The sequence below is a fragment of the Amblyomma mixtum genome, chromosome 3, assembly GCF_055824585.1.
Source record: "Amblyomma mixtum isolate Tamu chromosome 3, ASM5582458v1, whole genome shotgun sequence".
In the NCBI taxonomy this organism is placed as follows: Eukaryota; Metazoa; Arthropoda; class Arachnida; order Ixodida; family Ixodidae; genus Amblyomma; species Amblyomma mixtum.
The window spans coordinates 176,200,410-176,222,317 of NC_143014.1; the positions used below are offsets into that span (position 1 = coordinate 176,200,410).

The 21,908-nt window shown below is 45.3% G+C and overlaps 1 protein-coding gene across 2 annotated transcripts in view; it reads right to left on the reverse strand.

Annotated features, from left to right (window-relative positions):
* Positions 1-1,428: 1,428 nt before the first annotated feature.
* The window catches only part of ppan (Brix domain-containing protein peter pan), a 28,441-nt gene continuing 7,961 nt past the window's right edge, over positions 1,429-21,908 (reverse strand). For both annotated transcript variants that reach the window (XM_089582023.1, XM_089582025.1), the window contains 6 exons: positions 21,376-21,699; positions 17,718-17,794; positions 16,174-16,392; positions 14,293-14,436; positions 7,818-7,990; positions 1,429-1,948 (listed from right to left, as the gene is read on the reverse strand). In XM_089582023.1, the coding sequence (XP_089438149.1) occupies positions 1,599-1,948; positions 7,818-7,990; positions 14,293-14,436; positions 16,174-16,392; positions 17,718-17,794; positions 21,376-21,699 (1,287 nt within the window). In that variant the 3' untranslated portion in view covers positions 1,429-1,598. The remainder of the gene's footprint in view (positions 1,949-7,817; positions 7,991-14,292; positions 14,437-16,173; positions 16,393-17,717; positions 17,795-21,375; positions 21,700-21,908) is intronic.

Sequence of the window (21,908 nt, forward strand, 5' to 3'; positions counted from 1 at the left end):
GGAATTGGAAAGCTCCCAATTCTTTGCTTCAAAACATATAAGTGCATCGCAACCATGCAGCCATTGGCATTTTCAAGTTGCTGTAATGGCAAATCTGTGTACACTGCACTGCAGAAGCATTCACTGCAGAAGCGATCTTCATCCCCTCCCTCCCCTGTGTGTCGTGGCCCACCGGTGGGCCAGCCTTAAATTTTCTTGAGTGCAATGTGACCCACTAGTAAGCCACTGGTGAAACCAGTTTTTTTGAGCCGCTAGCAAATGGCAGTAGCGACCTTGCATGTGTACTTTTTTTGGGTCTTTGAACCTGCTGGGCTATCCCCTGGCTTTATTGCGTGACTCAGCATTTGCTGCCGCACAGTTTGCGTACAGGACGTGATCCATCTGTAACCCATCGCAACGTGCGAGATACAATACACTTTGCAGTAAATAAACAAAATAAACAATACACTTTGCAGTAAATAAACTGTGGATTTATGTCAATTAAAGGAAGCAGTGAAAGAAAAAAAAAACAGGAAAGTATCAATAAAGAGCATCTTCTTCCAAGACAACGCACCTGCTCACCTGGCTGGCAAGATGAGGGATGCTTTGACAAGGAGATACAAATAGAAGCCACACCCCTTTACTTTTAAAGGCTACACATTCACCAAAAGACAGACAACTCACTCGTTTAAATCAAGACGGGTTTTTTACAGCACGCAATCATTGGTACCTTACAACTCCTCCCGTTACACACTTCTGAAGACAGTAGTACTCAACTTATTGTATAGCATCTCACACATTGTCATACCATATGCCATTAAGTGAACAGTTCACAGTTACAGAAGCCAATGTTCACTGGTAGGGAAGAGAAGTTCGAGTGGTAGAGAAGCCAATTAGTATTGTCAGTGACCAAAAATTTGTGCCCGATTTGCCGGACATACTTGATTATTCTGGCTTTTTCATGGCACTGTGATATGGCCCACAGAGTCAAAGTATGAAAGCGCCTTCAGGTTGCGAGAGATTGCTCTTCCCGAGCAGCCTTTCATGAGTTGTCATTAATTTAACTGCCACCTGCCATGATGGTGGCCAGTTTACTCACAATTCAGTGGGCAGGTTGTGATGATGCCACAAGGTCATGTGACCTATGTGGCCCACCTTCCTCCAAGGGTTGCTTCTCCAGGAATGTGTGCTCACAAGTTACAATGCTAACGCTAAATTTTATGCAGAATGAGAGCCTTAATGCTATCACGTGAAAAATGCTTTCGTATGGCTCAAGCACCAAGCACTAGAAAGGCATAGCAAAAGGGCTACGCAAAAACTCCAGATTCACATTCTCTGACCCCACACACAGCTGGATAAGTGAAGAAAAAGTCCTCCACTGATCAGCAACTACCTGCTACCACAGCCACTCCTCATCAGAATGGCCACATTATGGCTTGACAAGACAACTTGTTGGGCGCATTGGCAACAGTATTCCACAACTACAGCACAACTGACGAGTCACAGTAGGGACAACACAATGCTATGCTATGTCCTCTCTTCTCTGTCTCGTCAATTGCACTGTAGTTACAGAACACATTATGGTTTTATTTTTCTATACATTGCTCCTCTTTAACTCCTCAACGACTCCTCTTGTGTTTGGCTTTCTTGAAAGGCACATCCTGCTTCTGCTGGGCCCGAAGCCTAGCCACTTTCTGTGAGCGTAAGCGCTTTTCTTTTGTCTTTTCTTTGAGCTTCTTGCGCTTCTTTCGCCGCTGCATCATGACCTCAAAGTCGGACAGTTTGCGCTTCTGTGGCTTCTTGCCCTCCTGTTGCTCGCCTGCACCGTCCTTGCTCTTCTTCAACGCTGGCACCTTTCCTGTCCGTCCATGCTGTTTCTGCTGGAACTTCAGTTTTCCAGGTGCAGGAGACTTGGTGTCCACCATGCCACCACTTTTTCTCTTTGCGACCTTGGCCTTTGGCGATGCATCTGAAATATGAGTTTTTTTTTTTGATATCGTCCAAGTGTTATGGCAGTGACAACAAAAAAAAAGGAAAGAAAAAGCTGATATACATACCTACATAAAAATTACTCTCAAGCAAAACAACTGACAACCACTGTACCACAGTCTCATGATTACAATAAATTAAGAACCTTGCCAGCATTATCTTTTTCATGTTCTCTGGTTTGAACACAGAACTAAGATGTTAGCAGACTTGCTGCACTATCCCAGCAAATCAGCAAACAATGCTAAAGGGCAGCGATAAATAAGAGGGCCGAGAAAGAGTAGCATATGACCTCGTCTATATAAACCAGAAAAGACAGGACACAGTCACCTTCCTGTTCAGCTGTCAGTTATTTCTGCAAGTCTTGATGGCTTTGGGTATTTCATGCGGACAACAGAAACTGCAGCGCTTAACCCTTAAACGAACCATTTTTTTTCTCGACAACTGCACCAAAATGGCATTTTTTTTTTACTTCAGAAAATAGTAATGTGTTTTATCTAAACAGAAAACTGTGCGTGCGTGTGTGCACGCACGCACACACACACACAAAAGAACGATCTTTATTTGGTACATTTCTGTTCAACGAAAACGCATGCATTGCAAAGCAACAGCAAAACAGAAACAAAGGGCTTCCTCCTGTATATACTGCGACAACCAACACTCAAATCCTGCTACTCTAGTTTGTCACAACTATACCAGCGTTCAAAGCAGGAAACTGCACACAGGTCTTGCTGACACCACCTGCACCAGGTGCGTGCTTCCTCCCAGATGCACTTCCACTCCTGTCCCTTTTCAGAGAGCACACTACGCAGGGCCGTGCCAGTTCTTCCCTTTTTTCCGTATGCGGTATGCATGATGGAAGGTGCCACTACATCAGCCTCTTCACATCACAGTATTCATCATCGTTGTTACTGAAATCTATGGCATCATTGCTACTGTGTTCCGCCAGTTCATTGAGGAGCTATGCCGCCATCTGTTGGCAAAACTAAAAGTCCCCACAGCGAACAGCAGTGATTTTGCCGCCCACCAGTCCGTCCGGTCGACCGCTAACATCTCAATTACCCCTTGACATGAGACTGAAGGCTTCAAGTTTGCTAATGCAGAGCCACATTATTACACATGCCACACACAGCCACGCTGCCCAAGGTGCCAAGTGTGGATATCTTGGTGCAGCGCGGTAGCAGTGGAGCCACCTCACAAGCGGCGTCGTCGCGTGTGAAGAGGAGCCACCATGCTAACTGTGAATAGCCCATGACAAGCGCAGAGCTGCAGCAGTTTCACCCAAATAAAAGAACAGAAGAATCTTGGGGCGGAACCGAGGGAAACACGTCTGTGCTGGAACGGCAAGACGCATTTCTAGTGAGGAAAGCAAAGACCAGTGACACACCAATCAGCATCCGAAGCTGCCCCAAACTAATCAGCTGGCTGGCGAATGCGCAGCCAAGTCACCATTGTTGTGGTCTAGAGCGAAACTCAAAAAAGGGAAACCGTAACTATGCGCCCACATAATTTTTCGCCGCCAGGGTCCTCCGAACGTCATTACTCCTGCCTTTGCCCGACGTAAAAGAAGCGTGGATACCTCACTGATGCGACATCCGACATGACAAGAGATATTAGCACAATTGCTCGCTATGTCACCCATACAGCAACACAACCTCCAGTCAGGATTGCATTCGAATTAACCGGAGTGAGCCCAGCAGCGTCTGACGCCACAGACTTACATGGGCGTTGGCTGGGATCACGTCAGGAGCCCAAATTAACCTGATTTCTGAATTAAAGGGGGTCGAACTAACGAGGTTTCACTGTCCAGCCCCGACATGCCTGGTGCGCTTATGCTTTCAAAATGTTCAGTTTTGCCAATGCACTTTCTATGGAAAAGCTGTGCCCTACTCTACGCAGGACATGCTGGCAGAGTGAATTGCTCTGCCAACTTTGTGCTTGAATCTGAGTGCTTGCAATACCCGCCAGCACCAGACTTTTTGCTTTTTCTGGCAAACGACATGAAAGGACTTTCTTCTTTTGGCGTGCACAGCTGGCTCATACTTAATTATGCTCCCACTGCACACATAGACTGCAAAAGACTTCTCAGATCTGAAACCTATCAAGACACAACTGAGAAATTGCCTCAAAGAGAAGTCATTGGACTGCCTCATTTGTAGTGTGTGTGAACAGCCAGACGTCGTCAACAGGTACCCATACAATATGGTGGGGTAAGGGTAAAAGTGGGCAAAGTTGAAGAATCGGAGGGCTAATGTGTAGGTGGCCAGGGGGATTAAACCTTTTTATTTTTTTGAAGATTCCCTTTTGGGCACCCTAATATACTCCTTTTGTTAGAAAATGCATGTCAAAAAAAAAAAAAAAACTGGTGAAAATTTCACAGGCACTCACATATCAGCATGCAGTGATAAGTGCAACCTCCAACTTTTCTGAATCCACCTTCCTCATTTACTTGTGCTGCCACCTGTCATATAGTACTGAAATCAGAATGGTAGGGTACTGAGCTAGAGTGAGTTCTCTTCCAGATAGCTGAACACGGAGTTGTTGCCACGGGCATGCAGTGATTCTGTCGACGATGGCTTGTCCTAGGTAGCATCTCATACCTGGAGGATTTCTAGGACTGAAGGATGGCTGCATGAGAGGTCTGAGGCAGATTGCTGTGCCCACAGAAGAGAAAATTCTTCACTATCTTCAGTTGTCTGGCATGCGGTACAATCGCCAGCTGAGCACAGGCCATCACATCAAAGAAGCGGATTATGAACAGGATATAATGTTTAATGAAATATCACCCATTAGTGAGGTCGCTTCTGTATGTGTCTGCCATCAATGAAAGGTGACTACTACTTCGCGTATGCAGTAGTTAAGAAAATAATTGGGGCTGCCACCAAAGGCTCACTGCCAACATCCAGCCGGAAAAGTGAATTTCCGCAATAATGCATAGCCACTTGAAGCATTGACTCCAGCTTAACTGACCTTCAATATTATCGGAATCTTTCCACATCCATTGGCGACAGTGCTGTTTTGCTTCACTAAATCATGCCACATGCTTCACACTGCATGAAGGTTGATCACTGTACGATCATCAACGTATGATATGTGATACTCTCAAACTGCGCCCTTGCTTGTTCTTGGCACCATGTGATGCCTGTAGTATACTGCCTTCAAGCGCATTTATTTATGTGATAATAATAGCCCTTGACGGCTGAAAAATGAGCTTTGACTTATAACAAGGTAACAATGAACAAAAAATGTGTACATTGCCATCCCAACACATTTTATTTTAAATGCCATCTCGACTGCATTATTCCAGTGTGCATGAAATTTCTGTACGGGTTTACTACATGACTTTACACAGTGCCGTACTGCCAGCATGACTCGATGTGAGCCTGTTGCGACTGCCTCAGCACGGGCGCACATGCCACGAGCGTAAGCTACACATAGGCAACCTGTGCGGAAGATAATCTACTGGCTTAGGTTCCAGCTTTTTATCGGTACGCTGATGAAACGCTATGATGTTCGTGACATGTGCGCATCAAGCCAAGCCGCAGGTACAACACTCGAAGCTCTTTCTCACCCATACGATGCAAGCACACATGTAAGCACCCGGCTCGGATGAATTTTTTTTTGCAATCCACTCTGTCACACGTTGAAAACTGTGCAAAACACTTGCCCCTCTGACACAGAAGGAGTTCCTGCCCATCAATAAAAGGCTTCGTAGTGGGTACTGAGAAGTGCCTGGCATGGGATAGGGGATGCCCCAGCTTTGCATTCACCCCTACGGCTACTCAGGGAAAAAGCTGCATGCCTCGTATTCCAACCCGCAGCACTGCAGATTACCGGGAAGTCTCCTTTCTTTCTCTCCCTCTTGCTTTTCCTTCAGTTCTTTCCTGTGCACACTTCTTTTGTAAATAAAGGATGACATGAGTTTAAATCGACTGATGGTAAGATATTTAAATGCAATTTTCTCGCCAAGAGATGCATCTGCTGCTGCCGGACAAACATCAGCATAGGCAGAAAGAGCCAGAGAATCAATTTTTACTGAGAGCAATAACAAGGATGGAGTTGTCCTCAGTGTCTCTAATGAGAGGCATCCACTGCACACCATGATGAGAGTATGAAAGTAAACTGTTTAGTAGGGGTGTGCAAATATTGAAATTGTGAAATACGAATATGAAGAAAAAATGGCTTTGAATATTGAATATCTGTTCACTATGAAAAAAATATTTCAGGAAATGATATACAGGCAAATGCTGTGGCATTTATGTTTTCTATATTTTCCAAAACTGTGCATGTTCATTGCAACCGAAATAAACAAAACCAGGCTGACTCAGCACCATATAAAAGGCATGATGAGCATAGAAATGTGTACTGCTTGAATAAACAGCATAACAGTATCCAACCTGTAATGAGGTCATGTAAAATGACATGTGCCTGTAAACTAATAACAACATGATGGCTCATAAAACTTCATTAATTCGGAGTTAAGGGGCTGGAAGAAATGCCCGAATTACCTGGCGGTTGGTTTATAAATTGTCCCGAGCCCTTATGAGCCTTATGAGAGCTCTATAGCACAAACACTGAATGCCCTATTTCGGAGTGCTGGAAGAACTACATAAGCGAGGGGAATGCACAATGGCGTCGGAACGATGAGATTGCTTCTAAATAGGAAAAATAATTATCAGCGATGCACCAGTTGGCGTCCGAAACCGGCTCGGAGCAGGGTTCACACAATGAGCGAATGTGCGGGCCAACAGCTGCCGTCGCTGCGGGCTAGTGAGGAAACCGAAAAACCGAAACTATGCAGCCAGACTATTTTTGGCCTCGCGACAGCGGTCCTCCGATCGTTGTCACGCCTGCCACTATGGCCACTTAAGAGGTGCATGGGTCACAATGCACCATGCAATAGGCGGGATTTTTACACGATCACTTGCACTGTTGCGACGCCTCGACTCCCTCCCTCAGGAGCCTCATGCAAAGTTCCGGAAGTGGGCTTTTCCGCATCTCATAGTTGACCAAAACGAGATGGCGGAGGTCACACCTGAGAGTATGAAGGCAACAGGACGGATGCCATTGGTGTGGGCGTTAAGTATGCGACACATCATGGAAGGATAAAAAAAAAAACATCGCTCTCTTTCGTTATGAAGCGGATGACCGGCCATCTTATTATATGCATCCATAAGTGGGAAAGCCCACTTGCAGAATTTCGCTCGAGGTCCAGCCTAGTAGCGGCCAAATGCGATCGGTCCACGCGATAAACGCCGGAGAAGAAAGCAAAGAGGACGCATTTGTATTGTTTTCCTGGCACTTTAAACTCCATCATCGAATAATTTGCACAGGTACTGCGGTTTTGCCATGGCTGAATTTATGAAAGTTGGTGCGGTATACGGTCGCTGGCGCATATTAGAAAATTTTCGAATATTCAGAAATTTGTGAATATCAATTTCTCGAACATGAATATGAACCAAATATCAAACATTCGACCTGTATTCGAAATTTCGAATATTCGCACACCCCTACTCTTTAGGGATGCAGCTTGTAAAAATACACTGCAGCAGTCCCACAGACACATGACATGTTTCTACTTTGTATTTCCAACTGGCAAGGTTTACAAATTTTTTTCAGTCCAAGAATTGATTATAGGAAACAAAGGTTAAAAGCAAACATGTTTTTGTCTGCAGCAGTTCGATGAGTCATGGGTATTCTTAATGATCTGAGAAACAAAATGAGACAGAAATGCAAAAGTGACACTAGTGTTCTCAACTGTGCTGCCACTACATCCTCATGTTTACCAGTATATGTAGGCCTACCATGACCACAGTAGATGACACCAAGCCGACACCACATCCAAAGCTCACCTTCCTCCTCAGGATCCTTGCCTACTTCACGTCGGTACCACTCCTGGTCATCATCTTCTTCACTCTCGGCTTCCACATCGGCATCACTTCCTTCATCACCATGTTTTTTTTGCAAGGCTTCTTTTCTCTTCTTGTTTTCTTCCTGCTCATGCTTACGCTTTTCCTTCAGCTTCCTGAAATGCAGAATGCCATTAAGTTATGCATGATCAAACAACAGCAACGCTAATAGGTCTAATTTAGGTACCAAAACAAGCAGAAATCCTAGAGCTATTCAGTTTAATCGACGATAACACCAGCTTCCTTCAGACGTTTTGTGACAAACTCTGAGGAAAGCATACTAAGCAGAAATTAAGACTTCAAAGTGCTTGGCTAAGGTGTTCGTACTGCCCAGAAGACACGAATACTAGACAACACAATGATGACCCTTGCCCTGCCACACGACACATCCAAGGGCCTCCCCCACTGGCCATTCGGGACAGGTAGGCCTGAAGCTCTATAGGCCTGCATCCACCTGGGCTATCCCATCATCCAATGCAGCAGCAAGCCATACACCCTCTCTTATCCTTTCCTGCTGATGCCCTTTGTCGCTTCATCATTTACATTGCTACCCTTCAATTGGGACAGTCTCTTTTCACCCTGAGGTAATGTCACAGCAGCAGAAGATGAAGTGGGCAGTGGCACAGGGTGATGCGCTCACGCTAGACTTGCCAGCCATTAAATCACACCTCCACCTTCAGTCATGTCATGTTGCAGCAACCTGCAGCAACACCGAGTGCCCATGGTGGCCAAGGCGATAAACAAAACCTGCTGTTGCTCATGAAAGAAACTGTCAGTAGTTCTTTTATGGAGGACAAAAGAAATTTATAAACTCAATGAATGAATAAAATACTGCACTTTAAATTTAAAGCTCTCATTTCAGCCAACTTGTGCACAACAACGGGGGCTACAGCTCAACAACAGTTTCAACTTTGGGCACTACCGTGTAGCTGCGTTGCTGGTCCTTCGGAGTTTTGCTTCTTTGGGGAAAAGAGGCGCTTGCCTTTGCTGGACAGGCCTTCAAAGAGTGCCGTGTGACAGGGGTATTAGATACACAAGGTCACCACCATCTTGCAGCACTTCCACTCTGGTGGGAGCACGCTAGCCACAAACTGGCACTATACTAGGCATGCCTTTTTATGAAATGAAATTGACAGGGAAGTCCAAGACACTGAAAAGCCTATTATGAAAATGCTGCACTTGAACTGTTGCGGTGAGTGCAGCCAAATCAAACAGACCTTATACAGTCAAACCCACTTATAACAATATTCAAGTGCCATGGAAATACCATTGTTATAACCAATAATTGTTATAACAGGGTTGTGACGAAAAAAATAAAAGATGACAAACTTTAGAGAATTTATTGACAGGAAGGACCTGGAGGGATTTGATTGTTCTAATGCCTGTAAAAGCTCGTTAATTCGAACTTCAGGAAACCGGAACAATGTTCACTGATGACCAAAGCACCGCCATCACTGCGCCACCAGGAGCTTCGCGCACCTCCACGTCACAGGAATCATTCTTATGGGAAATTCAAGAAGCATGCAGAACTAAGGCTGCGGTGACAGCTGACAAGAGAAAAAAACCGGCGCTGGCTGCATGCACGCGCACTACACAGACTCTTTTGGGGTGTGCGTAGCCAATGCAGCAATGCAGCAGCTCTCCTGACGCGATGACGCCTGCCTCTTTTGCTATCGTGGCGTTGCTGCGCCAGCTTAGTCCATTGGTCGGCCCCACACGTGCGCACTTTTGTGTTGTAAGCATGGTTTTGATGGTGTGGTTGTAGCATTTCCTTGTTTTTTTTTCTATAATGGTTGACACTCAATTACCAGATTTAATTGTTATAACCAATAATGTGCCTTGACAGCATTGCTATAAGCAGTTTATTTTACCATAGAACACATAGCAAAGCTGATGGTGCCATGACTGACCATTGTTATATCCGATATATTGTTATAACCAGTATTGTTATAAGTGGACTTGACTGTACATACTATTATAGTTATAGTAGCAAAGATGTAATCTTATTTCTTAAAGGGACTCAACGGGAAACCCTACATCACAGCTAGATTGATACACTAGTGACCTGAGAGAGCAAGAACAGAGCTTTGATAAGCCAGAAATTACATCAAAATGAAAAACATGACACAAGGCCTCAGGCAAATTTCAGTCAATGTGCCTGATCATGTGACCTGCCGCAGTGGATCAGTAGTTGGGGCTTTTGGCTATTGAGCCGGAGTTCCCGAGTTTGAACCCAGCTGTGGCGGCAGAGCTGCGATGGAGGCGAAACGCAAAGGCACCAGTGTAGTGTGCGATGTCAATGCATGTTAGTTAAAGACCCTTAGGTGGTCTAAATTATTCCGGAGCCCTCCACTATGGCACGTCTTTGTCTTTCTTCTTTTACTCCCACCTTCTTCCCTTCCCTTTCAGCATGGTTCGGGTGTCCACCGAAATATGTGAGACAGCTACTGCACCATTTCCTTTCCTCAAAAACCACTTTGTTTTTCTTTTTCTGATCAAGTACATGCTCTGCCAGCCACAGTTCACTGCTTTTTCATGTAACACTATTTTAACAATCATGCGCCATCGAAGTAGGACAAAGCAGCACAGTGAGTGCTACAAACAGGCTGCTGAGAGACTACAATGTGAAGCGTCATATGCACCACTTGCATTCAGCCCTCAACCTGAGTGAAGCCACAATATACAGCAGCTTCAGAAGCACAAGCTCACAGGGACAGTCATGCTCTGTGGGGCTCATCTGGTCAGCAGGCCAAATGGTTCAGTTTCCACTTGACCCAGTGAATCAGGCACTTTTTCCAGCCTTCATAAGGTCTCAAATTGAAAAATATCCCAGTTTTTTTCCTACCAAGCAAAAAGCTGCTAAAGGTTGAATGTTTCATTGTTGAAGAGGTAGCCTTTCTAGGCCAAAAAAAAGAAAAAAGCCAAAGCCAGTTAAGTTTTTCGTGGACCAGAGCCGGGGCATCGAAATTTTGGGGCAAGAGGCTGGTTAGGAGACTGTGTTTTCCACCCTTGAACAACTCGCCCACTTGAAATATAACAAGGCACTATGTTCTGGCAAGGCTGGCTCTGTCCTACTGAGGCACAACTGCAGCTCCACACCAATCTGTTTACCCCCAGACAATGGGCTCATCGCTTTGTGTTGTGCTGAAATCAAGGCCTCCCCAGCTGCTGCACGCGAGGCGCCATTGTATGCAGGAACTCCTGCAGCGCAGGCTTTCTGGAGCATCTTGTACCCCGCAGAGTTGCTCAAATCACTAAAGTATGTATAACCCAGCTTCTCGAACAGGCGTTTCTTTGCCAGGAGCAGAAATAATACCCCTGTCACACTAGCAAATTTGTCATTCGAACCTAATGGCATTCGATGCATCGAATGTCATTCGGTCTCTTTCGGCGCTACACGGAAAAAAGTAATGTCATTCGAAAATGATGGCATCGACGATCAGTGAAAAAAAAAAAAGTCAAACCGAACGTCATCAGCGCGCATAAAAGATGTTTGAAATTGTTGTGCAGTGTTTTAAAAGCGGGTGAGAACATTTGTGTGCCGTATTATAAGCTTAAAATATTATTTGCGGCCATTCTGCACCACTTTAGCCATCAAAAGCCAAGCCAAGTACAAAGTCAACCACAAATCCGATAAATGTAAACAAACAAAATGGCTGACATGGCGGCGCGCGGACACGCGCGGAGCTTGGAAATGACTTCCAAAAGGTGAACTGCTCAGTTACGTCTTTAAGTACCTTCGAGCTTAACAAACAGGGCACGTCAGCCAGCAAGAATCACGCATCCCAAAATGACCGACGGTCGCGGGAAAGACGCTGCTTCGCGCTCGGCCGCTGCTGTAGGCTGCTGAGACCGAGAGTAAATAGCTATCCACGACAGCCTCTAGTGTGAACAGATTCACACCAACATTAACTTTTTTTTAGCAGAACTAAATAAATGCACTTTCTAGGTTTGGCAGTGTGCACATTATTTTTTCGCGTCGCTTGTTCCTGCTGCGTATCTGGTGTCCAGAGTACGCATTCGGTTTGAGATCGAATGCGAATGAGTTCCTCTAACTCATTCGATGGCGAATGTCATTCGAACCTAATGACATTACATGTTCCCGTGTAGCAGTCGAATAATGACATTAGGTGCTAATGTCATTCGATTCGAATGACATTAAATTTGCTAGTGTGACAGGGGTATAAGAGTCCATTTCTGAAAAGAACAATCTAATAAAAGCATGCCAAGTTTGCAAGTGTTCAGGCTTTCTTGCTTCGTTTTTCACTGCTATTTCAGCATTTTCAGCCGTATTCCCATTCTGGAGCAGCAAAATAAGTGTAGCAGATATGCAATCATGCGTGTAGTGCATGTGTGCGACACACAACCCATCCAGCCACTGCTAACCAATCTCTCCCAGGCTTTTTACTGCAGGCATTACACATACCATTTCTACACGTTCCATTCGGTATCAGCCAATTGTCAATCTCTCCACCTTTTCCACATCTCAGATCATTGCAAACATAAGCCGGAAAAAAAGCAAAAAACATGCACACCATACACCACATCTACACACCACTCAGCAGCAGTCCAGAAAAAAGTGCCGGTTTCAGTGGGACCCACACACGATGTTTCTCAACTTTGAGACAAGTGGCATCGTGCTTTTTCGGTTGAGCAAAGAAGTGAACCCCAAAACTGATGCCAAATTTCATGCTAGTGAGCTGTCCTCACAACCCCCTTTTCTGGCTGAGCAAAGATGCTCAGCCCTATTCAACGCCACCATTGGTGAATGTCTGTACAACGCGCATTTCCACCCTGCCCTTTGCACCTCAAGGTGACTGACACAGCAAGATCCCAGTGTGCTTCCTTTTTTTTTTTTAGTGACCTGCCTTTGCATAACAATGGCCACAATAAGAACAGTGTCCCACATTTTTCTGGCTGGATGAGGAATTTTAGAGAAAATTGAGCAACTGCTGGGGCTATTCACAACACTCGTGTGATGCAATGCTGATGATTACAGCAGCCTGATGCAGTGCTTGAGGACCCAATTTTTCTCCAGAAAAAAGAATGGACTTTGGGTGCAGGCTTGGCACCGATTACCGTATTTACTCGCGTAATAGGCGCACTCGCATAATAGGCGCACCCCTAGTTAGGGCGCGAAAAATCAGATTTTTTTATTTCCGCGCATAATAGGCGCACCCCGAACTTGGCACTGTGATCAATACTGTATTTACACGATTGCAAGACGACGCCTCGCCACCCCTCGCTTCCCAATCTTTATTTTAACAAAGTTTTTGCTGAACTGACTACTGGTCCACACTTAGTGCTGCTGCCGTCGCAGCTGCTGCGGACCCACAGCACGTACAACGACATCGCGTAGAACAGCCGCACACAGTTTTCAGGGATGCTCACTTTAAACGTCTGTTTGGAAAGCTTCATTTCCAGCCGGAAACGTTCCCGACTTAGGCCCACGAAAACCTCGGCGCTTGGAGTCGCGTACGAAAATTTAGGGACGCCTCAGTCACAACTGCCGCACTTCTCGGCCAAGTCGTATTTTCCGACCTGCCGCACGCTTGCAGCGTTCGAGAGCAAACTCCCAGCCGTGTAGCTGTTAAGGTGCTTGCCCGTCGAGCTAAAACATCAACGCTCCACGGCAAAGCCATAAACCACGATAACTATCGCGCTACCGCAAATCCCGGCACTTGACAGCAACAACAACAACAAAAAAAAAAACGAGCTGGAGATGCTGATGGCGATATAGATAGCGAAAGCTCGCGGCGGAAGAAAACGATGATGATGATGAGCTTGGCCTTGGGCGCCCTCCGTGGGCGGCGTCTGGAAGCTCCTGTGCGCGTGTGTGGCCTCCGCGATCAAGCGCCCGTTGCGCGCAGCCGGAGCCGATCGCGGAGGCCTCGGCGCGTGCATTCCGAAAGTTTCGGTGCGGCCCTTACACGGACTTTTTTTTTTAACATTTTCTTCGCGAAAACGGGGTGCGGCCCGTACACGAGTGCGTTTACGCGGTGTGTTCAATTCTGCGAGTCGAAAAATTTCCGGAAATTTTACCCCGCGTAATAGGCGCACCCCGAACTTTGAGCCGGATTTTCTGGAAAAAAAGTGCGCCTATTATGCGAGTAAATACGGTATTTCAATTTTGTCATAATGGAGCCTGTCCAACCTTTTGATATAGTTTGGCGCCACAATCATATCACTGCATTTAGTCACGTGACAGGATCAAAGTCCTTGCAATATACCAGACATTGAACACCATGACAAGGAAGAGCTAATATACTGTGTAAACAGCCACTGAAGTTAGCTTCATGCTCTTCACATATGCACTTACACAACTAGTGGCACTTTTAGTTCATGTTCATTACAAGACATTAAGCACTGCAGCGTGGTCTGTGAAACCTGAAATACCAACACTTAGCTTCACACTTACTTGAGCTTCAATCGCCGCTCACGGAGTGCCTTAATCTCCTCCGGGGTCCTTTGGACTAATGCATGGTACATCACTTCCCCAGTCATCAGGCCTTCCTCAATCTTCACCAACTTGAGCTTCATCCGTGGGCCCAGTTCAACCATCCTGATACATAATTGCAAAGGGAAAGAAATGGAATTTTTTACAACACACTTTCGAAATTTTTTCGAACATTTAAAACACAAAAGCACCTGGAATTCAAAGAGCGTACAAAAATTTCAAGCAAAGTGAAGTTTGAACTAGTGACAGCCAAAGTAATGAACAAGAGGCTATGTGCCACCCAGTAAAACTAGTAGGTAAAGACAGGAGGAGACGAGAGGGAAGGCTTTAGGACACATCTGTGCCAAAACTGAAATATCCTCAATGCCCAGATTTATAAGATACAGTAAAATGTAGTTGATTCGAAGCCACTGGGGCCGTGAAATATATTCGAATTGACTGGGTTTTTGAATTAATCGAGTATAGCAAAAAAAATGAAACCCAGGCAAAAAACTTCGTTGCGGGAACAGGCTACATGTATTGGACAAATGTCACGATTACCATCTACACCCCAACTCGCAGCCCCTGCTGGCATAAAAGATGATAATAATAATAATAAATAAATAACTCCATATACAAGTCTGCACCCCCCCCCCCCTTTGTTCTTCCCTCCTCCCTCATCATCCCACTGCCGCACTTTCTTTTGTAGTTTCCAATGGGATGGAATCACGGAATATGCGCAGCTCAAAGCAATAAACACTTAACGATGTGATTACAAGGACAACGGTCTGAAGCTAATGGAGATGAACAGCGAAAAAAAACGGCGCTCCATCCTGTCTTCCACATGCGTGCGCAGCCTGACTGACTACAGCGGCAAAGCGAGCTGCAAACTGTCCGTGTAACGCACGCCTTGGAGATTATTGCAAGTTCGCTCTCACAGTACTGATCACTCATCCGAGGAAGCAATCGCCAGGAGCAAATAAAGGTAAATGGTGTGGAATTCGAATTTTCTTTAGCGGAACCCATTTGGTACTCATTAATGGCTTTTTTGAAGCTTAAAGCCTCACGCGTTGTGCTCTAAACAGACACTGGCACGAGGCGCATACTACCCGCCACTCATCCAAAACTACTTCAGGCTGATATTGCATGGCTGTTTTTCTGAAGAAAGATCGACTTACATGCAACTGTGTAACCAGTAACCTAAGCCTCTAACCCTGACACACCTCTCAAAGAAACGGCACTAGCTGGCGTTGGGAACAGTCAACCTGTCGTGGTCATGAGACAAGCACAGGCGCATGCTTTGGCAGTCCGGAAGCCATACCATAGACTGGTTCTTTGTGCTGGGAGCACTTGGGCTGGGGCATTTCATATATCAAGCATCAGCATCACTCTGCAGTGCCACCTCGCAGCTCCGGCGGGCCGTCGTTTCATCGCTTTACGGCGAAATCGGGACTGGACATCCTCACACAGCACCTCAGATCTTCAAATTAACCGGGCTGGTGCAGGTCACCAGTTCAAATTATCCGGTCAAATTAATATTAGAAATTCGGGACCGCAGAAATTCTTTGAATTATTCGGGATTTCAAATTACCCAAGTTCGAATTATCTAGGTTTTACTGTATGCCAAGGCTATACAATGACAATGTATTAAGCATAATTATGTGCATCAGCCTTCAACTCAGTGACAAAGCAGGAACAAAACAGGAATGGAACTGCCCCCAGCATAACCTAGCACAGATACAAACTGTCTGTACCAGGGCGTCAGTTTTTGTACTCAGCGAGTTTCCAAAGGACTTCTCTTATCTTTCTGGGCCTGAAATGCAATACAGAACATTGTCCACATGGCAACAAGTGGGTGCTCACCGGACAGAGCTCTGTTGATTGAGTGTGTTGCCCCTGCTGGAAATCTTCTGAGGCAGAACAACTTGATTGGATGCACCATCGAGCTCAGCTTCACTTTCTGATAGACCTCCCTGGTCCACATATTCACTGATGTCCCGCAGATGGCCCAGGTCGGGGACTTTACTTTGCACAAGTTTCTTCACAGCACGGTTGATGCCGCATGGAGCAACTTTGATGGTACTGCAAATGGCACACAAATGCTAAGTCACATATCGAAAAGTTGACAATCCCGCCATTGACGCAAGCAGTCAAATTAGCATTTACAGCTGCCCCCTTCCAGAGCTGTGTAATTATTAGAAGTTTTCTGATTGCCAGCAGCATTGTTGACAGGAGCCCTGCACCACTTACAAGATAAAATACTGCTTAATTACACTGGGCACAAGTCACCTAGCTAGATGCAAAAAGAAAAGAAAAACAGTAAACTGTAGTCAGATACAACCCAAGACTGAAGCAGCAGATACCCCCCAAAGGAGACCCTCCAACCAATGGCGCTGACTGATTTTCATGCCTCTGCAGTTAATCTGATTGTCATGGTTAACCCCCTTTCACGCGAACCACGGCCATCAGTGTAAGGTGGTGCAGTGCGTTTCCCTTGCCTGCTTTATCATGCGCTGCACCGTCGAAGGCCTCGTGGAAAACAATTATATGTTCATTGAACCAGAGGTTATTGAGTGATGGTGAACTGGTGACGAGGTTAGGACTTATATATAGTAAACTGTGACTAGGTTCAAAGCGCCTTCGGTGTGGCTTCGATGCAAAGCACACTAAGCCTAGTGACACCAGGCTAACGGCGTGCTACTACGGCGCCCGAGCCCGGCGGGTCATGTGTCGCCGCAAAGAAACTCGACGCTAGCATAGGTGCACCCACTCTAGTTGTTTTTTTTGTTTTGTTTTTCGCAGCATAACGTTTTGTCCTTTCTGATGCGAACGCCAAGCACACAAGACGAGTTCACAGTTCCAGGTGGAGTCCAGCGTGCGAGATGATGCTTGCATGGTCGTACCGAGTGTCGCAGGCAGTTATCGTCTCTCAGCTCCCAGTGTAACATATCATGTGGGCAAAATTATGCACACATAAAACAATTCTTTTGGCCAACTTTTTTTTTCCCCCGAATGACCGGCTTCAAAGCTGGGGGTGGCCCTTACGCGAATATTTACCGTAGTAAAACTGAGGTGAAAATAAAACTGGGTTAACTTTCGCTTGGGCAGGAATCGAACCCAGGACCTTCGGCTTCTGAGATGGGCATGCTAGCCATAGGTCACGAAGGCTCATTAGTTCAAACTGAATAAAGGTGCACCCAGAGAATGCGTTGTGGTCTTTAACTTAGTGAAGTGTCTTAGAGACATGTACTGATGTGTACATGAGTAATTATGAGTATGCTAATTAGGAATTAGGCAACTGAGTAGGCAATGCAAACAGGACCCGATAATGCTATCGTCCCTAATTTTTTACATGCAAATGGAAAATAGTGGTGGACAGTTCTATTTAGGACACAGGGTAAACTTACTAATGGCGAAAGTCAATACTCTGGTCTGTTGAATTGTAGTTTAACAGAAGGCATCTCCGGATTGTGTTCAGTTTGACCTGGAAAAAAAATGAAAGCCTTACGAGATACAGACAAAAAATCTGAAAATATTGAGAAAGCAGCACATTTGCATTCTTAAAATATGATTACTTCGTATACAGTCATCATTACGGTTATATTTGATGTTTTGTGAGCGGCCACTGGGCCACACTCTGTGCGCTCCAGGCTGTGAGCCAGCAGACATGACATCATGCCTGCCCTCAGCAGTGCCGCAATCAAGCTCACTGGCAGTAAGCAGTTGGACCAATTGAGAATTCCCCGTCTCGTGCTATGCTTTCAAGCATTGTAGAATAGAAAGTAATAAACGCGAGAGTGATAGCACGAGCAGAGATTACGACTCCAGTGAGCTACCACCTAACCGAGCATGCACTTAAAGGTGTAAGCTCATGATCAGTCTGCTTCGTTTACAACGTCAGCGATCCACCGCAGTCCTTCTATGTGGTGCCTAGGGAGGCGGGACCAGAAATATGGTGCTTATGCTCAACTCTGCATGAACACACGGTGATCCCAAAAAGTCAGACAGTGCGTTAGTGCGGTATCCTTCTTGGAAGCCACATATAAATACGGTTTCTGTGGTTCAGGCAAAGCGTCGCTAGCTTGCTCCCAGCCCAGGACGAGAAAGTGCTTGTTGCTCTGGCAAAGGGGCATCACGCTACTGGTACAGTATTTGCAAAATTTTGCTGTTTTGGTTTATCGTAGCTACAGACGATGGGGGCTTCTGATTAATCCTGACCAAATCAGGTAAGTACCTCATCCAGAGTATACAACCACGAGATGCAGGCAGAGATTCTTCAAGCATGGACACGAGGAAGCTGATCGAAATGGACTGCACAACGATGCTAAAGCAAAAAAAAAAAAAAAAGTGTTGACGTCACATGCCATATTGTCAGAGCTTTTAGAAGCAGCCACTAAGTGCAGTGGTTCGAGAAATATTCCATAAAATAATTACTCTCCGCTCACTTCTGTTTAAAAAAGGTTGTTTTGGTCACACTCAGAACCACAGTCATCATTTGGGCCAGAAATTTTGCTGGCAAATTTTTTGCTTTCTATCTCTTTAAAATGCCATGCTATCCTTAAAAGGTACATTTGCTTTCTTTATTGGCTTACCACCAGCTTGAGCAGCCCACAAGTTGGCTCTTTCGTTGCCTTTAATTTCGACATGACTAGGTACCCACCAGAGTTTTATGTTTTGCCCTTGAGCTACGGCGGTTGTTATGTTGTGTATGATGTCACCGAGCAGTGGAGTAATTGCATTTCTAAAATGAAGGGCTGCAAGGGCACTTAGCGAGTCTGTGTAAATAATGCTGTTTGAGAGGTTCTCGTTTAATATTTTTTCTATGGCTACAGAGATGGAGTAACATCGGCAGTGAAGATGGATGCACACTGTGGAAGCCTTACTATTTCATTCCAATTCCCATGTAGCACTGCACTTCCAACATAAACAATTTTAGTAGTGCAAAGGCAGCTTTGGCCAAAGAACGTCATGGCACAAGATATTTTTCTTCACACAAGGTGGGGTCAGAGACCCATTTCCCCAAGTATTTCACTCCGGAGAAGCAGAACGCCAAGGCCGGAGGAAAGCTCATACCCACTTTATTACCGGTGGGTACTCAGCGGCACTGGGGCTAAGCTCTGGAGAGAGAAAGAGAGACAGCAGCACTGCGTCGGCATGGCATTAGCCTCAGATGGTGCAATTAATGTCAACAAACTACCTCATCACAAATGTACTGCCTACTCTTCTGATTGCCAGACACGATTTATGTAGCTTGTAAATTTTAGAACTGCATAAAATCTACAATTAACCAAGGTTTCGAACAAACTGATTGTGAATTACTGAGGTTTCACTGAATTTACTTGGTCACCAGCAAAAAGAGGACTGCCGGCAGGACATCCAGTGAACCCAACAAGCAATACAGGTTCAGAGAAATTTTCTGGTCACCATGATATTATCTTAATCCATAAAAAAAAGGGGGGACATCAAGGAATTAAATTACAGACCAATCAGCCTACTGTTTAAAGTTTCAGAGCCTGTGCCAACAAACAGACCATTGGAAACAGATGTACTCCAAGCAAGCCAGCTAACTGCAAAGAAAAGGAAGCCCCAGTGCAGTGCAGAAGGACTAAAGTAGCGTGGTGCCGAGGAGGGAGTAGAGCACAGAAAATGCTACTCTGCCAGATGAAAGTCCTGGAGCAATTCTGGCACTGCCCTGTATCGACTAATCAGCAACCCAACACTTTACACGACACATTGCTGAATACTGTCACTGGGCCTAGCGGGCCTAAAACAGTCATGCGAAATTTCTGTGCTAACAGCCTTGTGCACTCAACTCTAAACTCAGCCCCGACAAAACCATGCAAGCAGACGGCTTAGGTGGACAGGCTATGACAACTATAATAAGCTCGCCAAGAGCCACGCAACAGCTTTGTTCAGTGCAATGCTGGCAGCTGTGGAATCCTATGTGCAGTTGGCCAACCACAAAATATAACCCCAGGTTCCACTAATAACTAAAATGAGAAATAACACATTGCTCGCTGTTTAAAATAACCACATAAATAAATAAAGGTGACGTGCTTATGCAACGAAGTTATGCACTAGCTGTTCCTGCTTTTCTTCACTTTCAGACAATTCAAACAATTATCGTGTCCTGATGGACTTCAAGCCAATGAAGTTGTACTGCATTTAAAATAAATAAAGGTTTCATTTGCTGAATACTCTGAATGTATCATGTACTTTGAACAAAAAATAATTAGCACTAATTTTGCACATCCTGAATGCGATAAATGGATGTCTGCAGCACAAATATCCAAGTGCAGTGATGTGTACAACAGTATCAAATTTAAATTTCTTAAAATAATGGTCTTATTACACCAGCCCAGCACAATATAACTTCCATATTCAGAGGGTTGAAAGGGACTCTAGCCAAGCTCTTGAATCAAGTCCTGATGTTTTTAGGCCAAACATCAAGTGTCTTCCTCAGGCACTTGACTCGAGTCGCTTCTTGTTCCTCGTCAGTTTTACCAACTAGTAAAAGATGTTTGCTCAATTTAAAACACCATTTCTGCTCTTCAAATTACAAATTTGTCTCCAAGCTATAAACAAACACAGAAGTCTAAAACTGTAGCGCTCGAGACAAGGACACAACGAAGACGACAACACATGCGCTAACGCTAGCGCATGTGTTGTCGTCTTTGTTGTGTCCTTGTCTCGAGCGCTACAGTTTTTTCATCATGAGCAACCAACTCGCCCAAACATCCACCCTGACAGAAGTCTACCTTATCAGCAAACTAATACCTGATATACTACAAGCACAGAAGTCTACCTTATCAGCAAACTGATACCCGATATGCTAGTAGTGAAAGTTCCTTCAGCACATAGAAAACTGTCACAGCCACACGTCCATAGGAGTAGGACAGCAGGCTTTGACCATATAGACCCTTCCGAACACACTATTCAAGCTATAGATAAACACACTATTCAAGCTGTAGATAAACTTTGCACATAGCTCCAATGCTTCCCCAAGCAACTGGAGCAGCACTGGTAGCAATGAAAGGGCACCACGTATAAGTAACTCTTGCTGACCTTGTGTATATTGATGGATGGGAACATGTTCTGGAACATGGAAGCCATCAGCTTGAAGTGCATGCCTTCACCACTGAAGTTATTGAGCACAAGCAGTGGGTGCGAGCTGAATTGATGCGTGTATGTGATGGGCTTCTTGAGGCTTGAGATAACATCACGGGCCAGGGCATAGTTCTCCACTCTAAAGGTGAGTGTGGGGCCCCGAGGCAGCCTAGCCAGCCGCATGTAAATGGCTTTCTGAGTCTTGGTGAACACCACCAGGTGAGTCACATGCAGCAGCCCCGCCACCGAGACAAAGTCCTTTACCACATTCTTGCGGCGTACCTGAATTGTGGAAACACAGAATTTATGCTGCTGCACACACAACACTCCAGAAAAATCGCACCAGGCTAGGTTACCATGGAAGCATTTTTGGACTCAAATAAAAATGCACAACTAGGCAAAACTTGTGGTTAAAATCATTTGGACTAACTAGTTCCACTCCCACACCTTTTGCACTTCAGAGCACTAATACAATAGAAATACCAGCACAG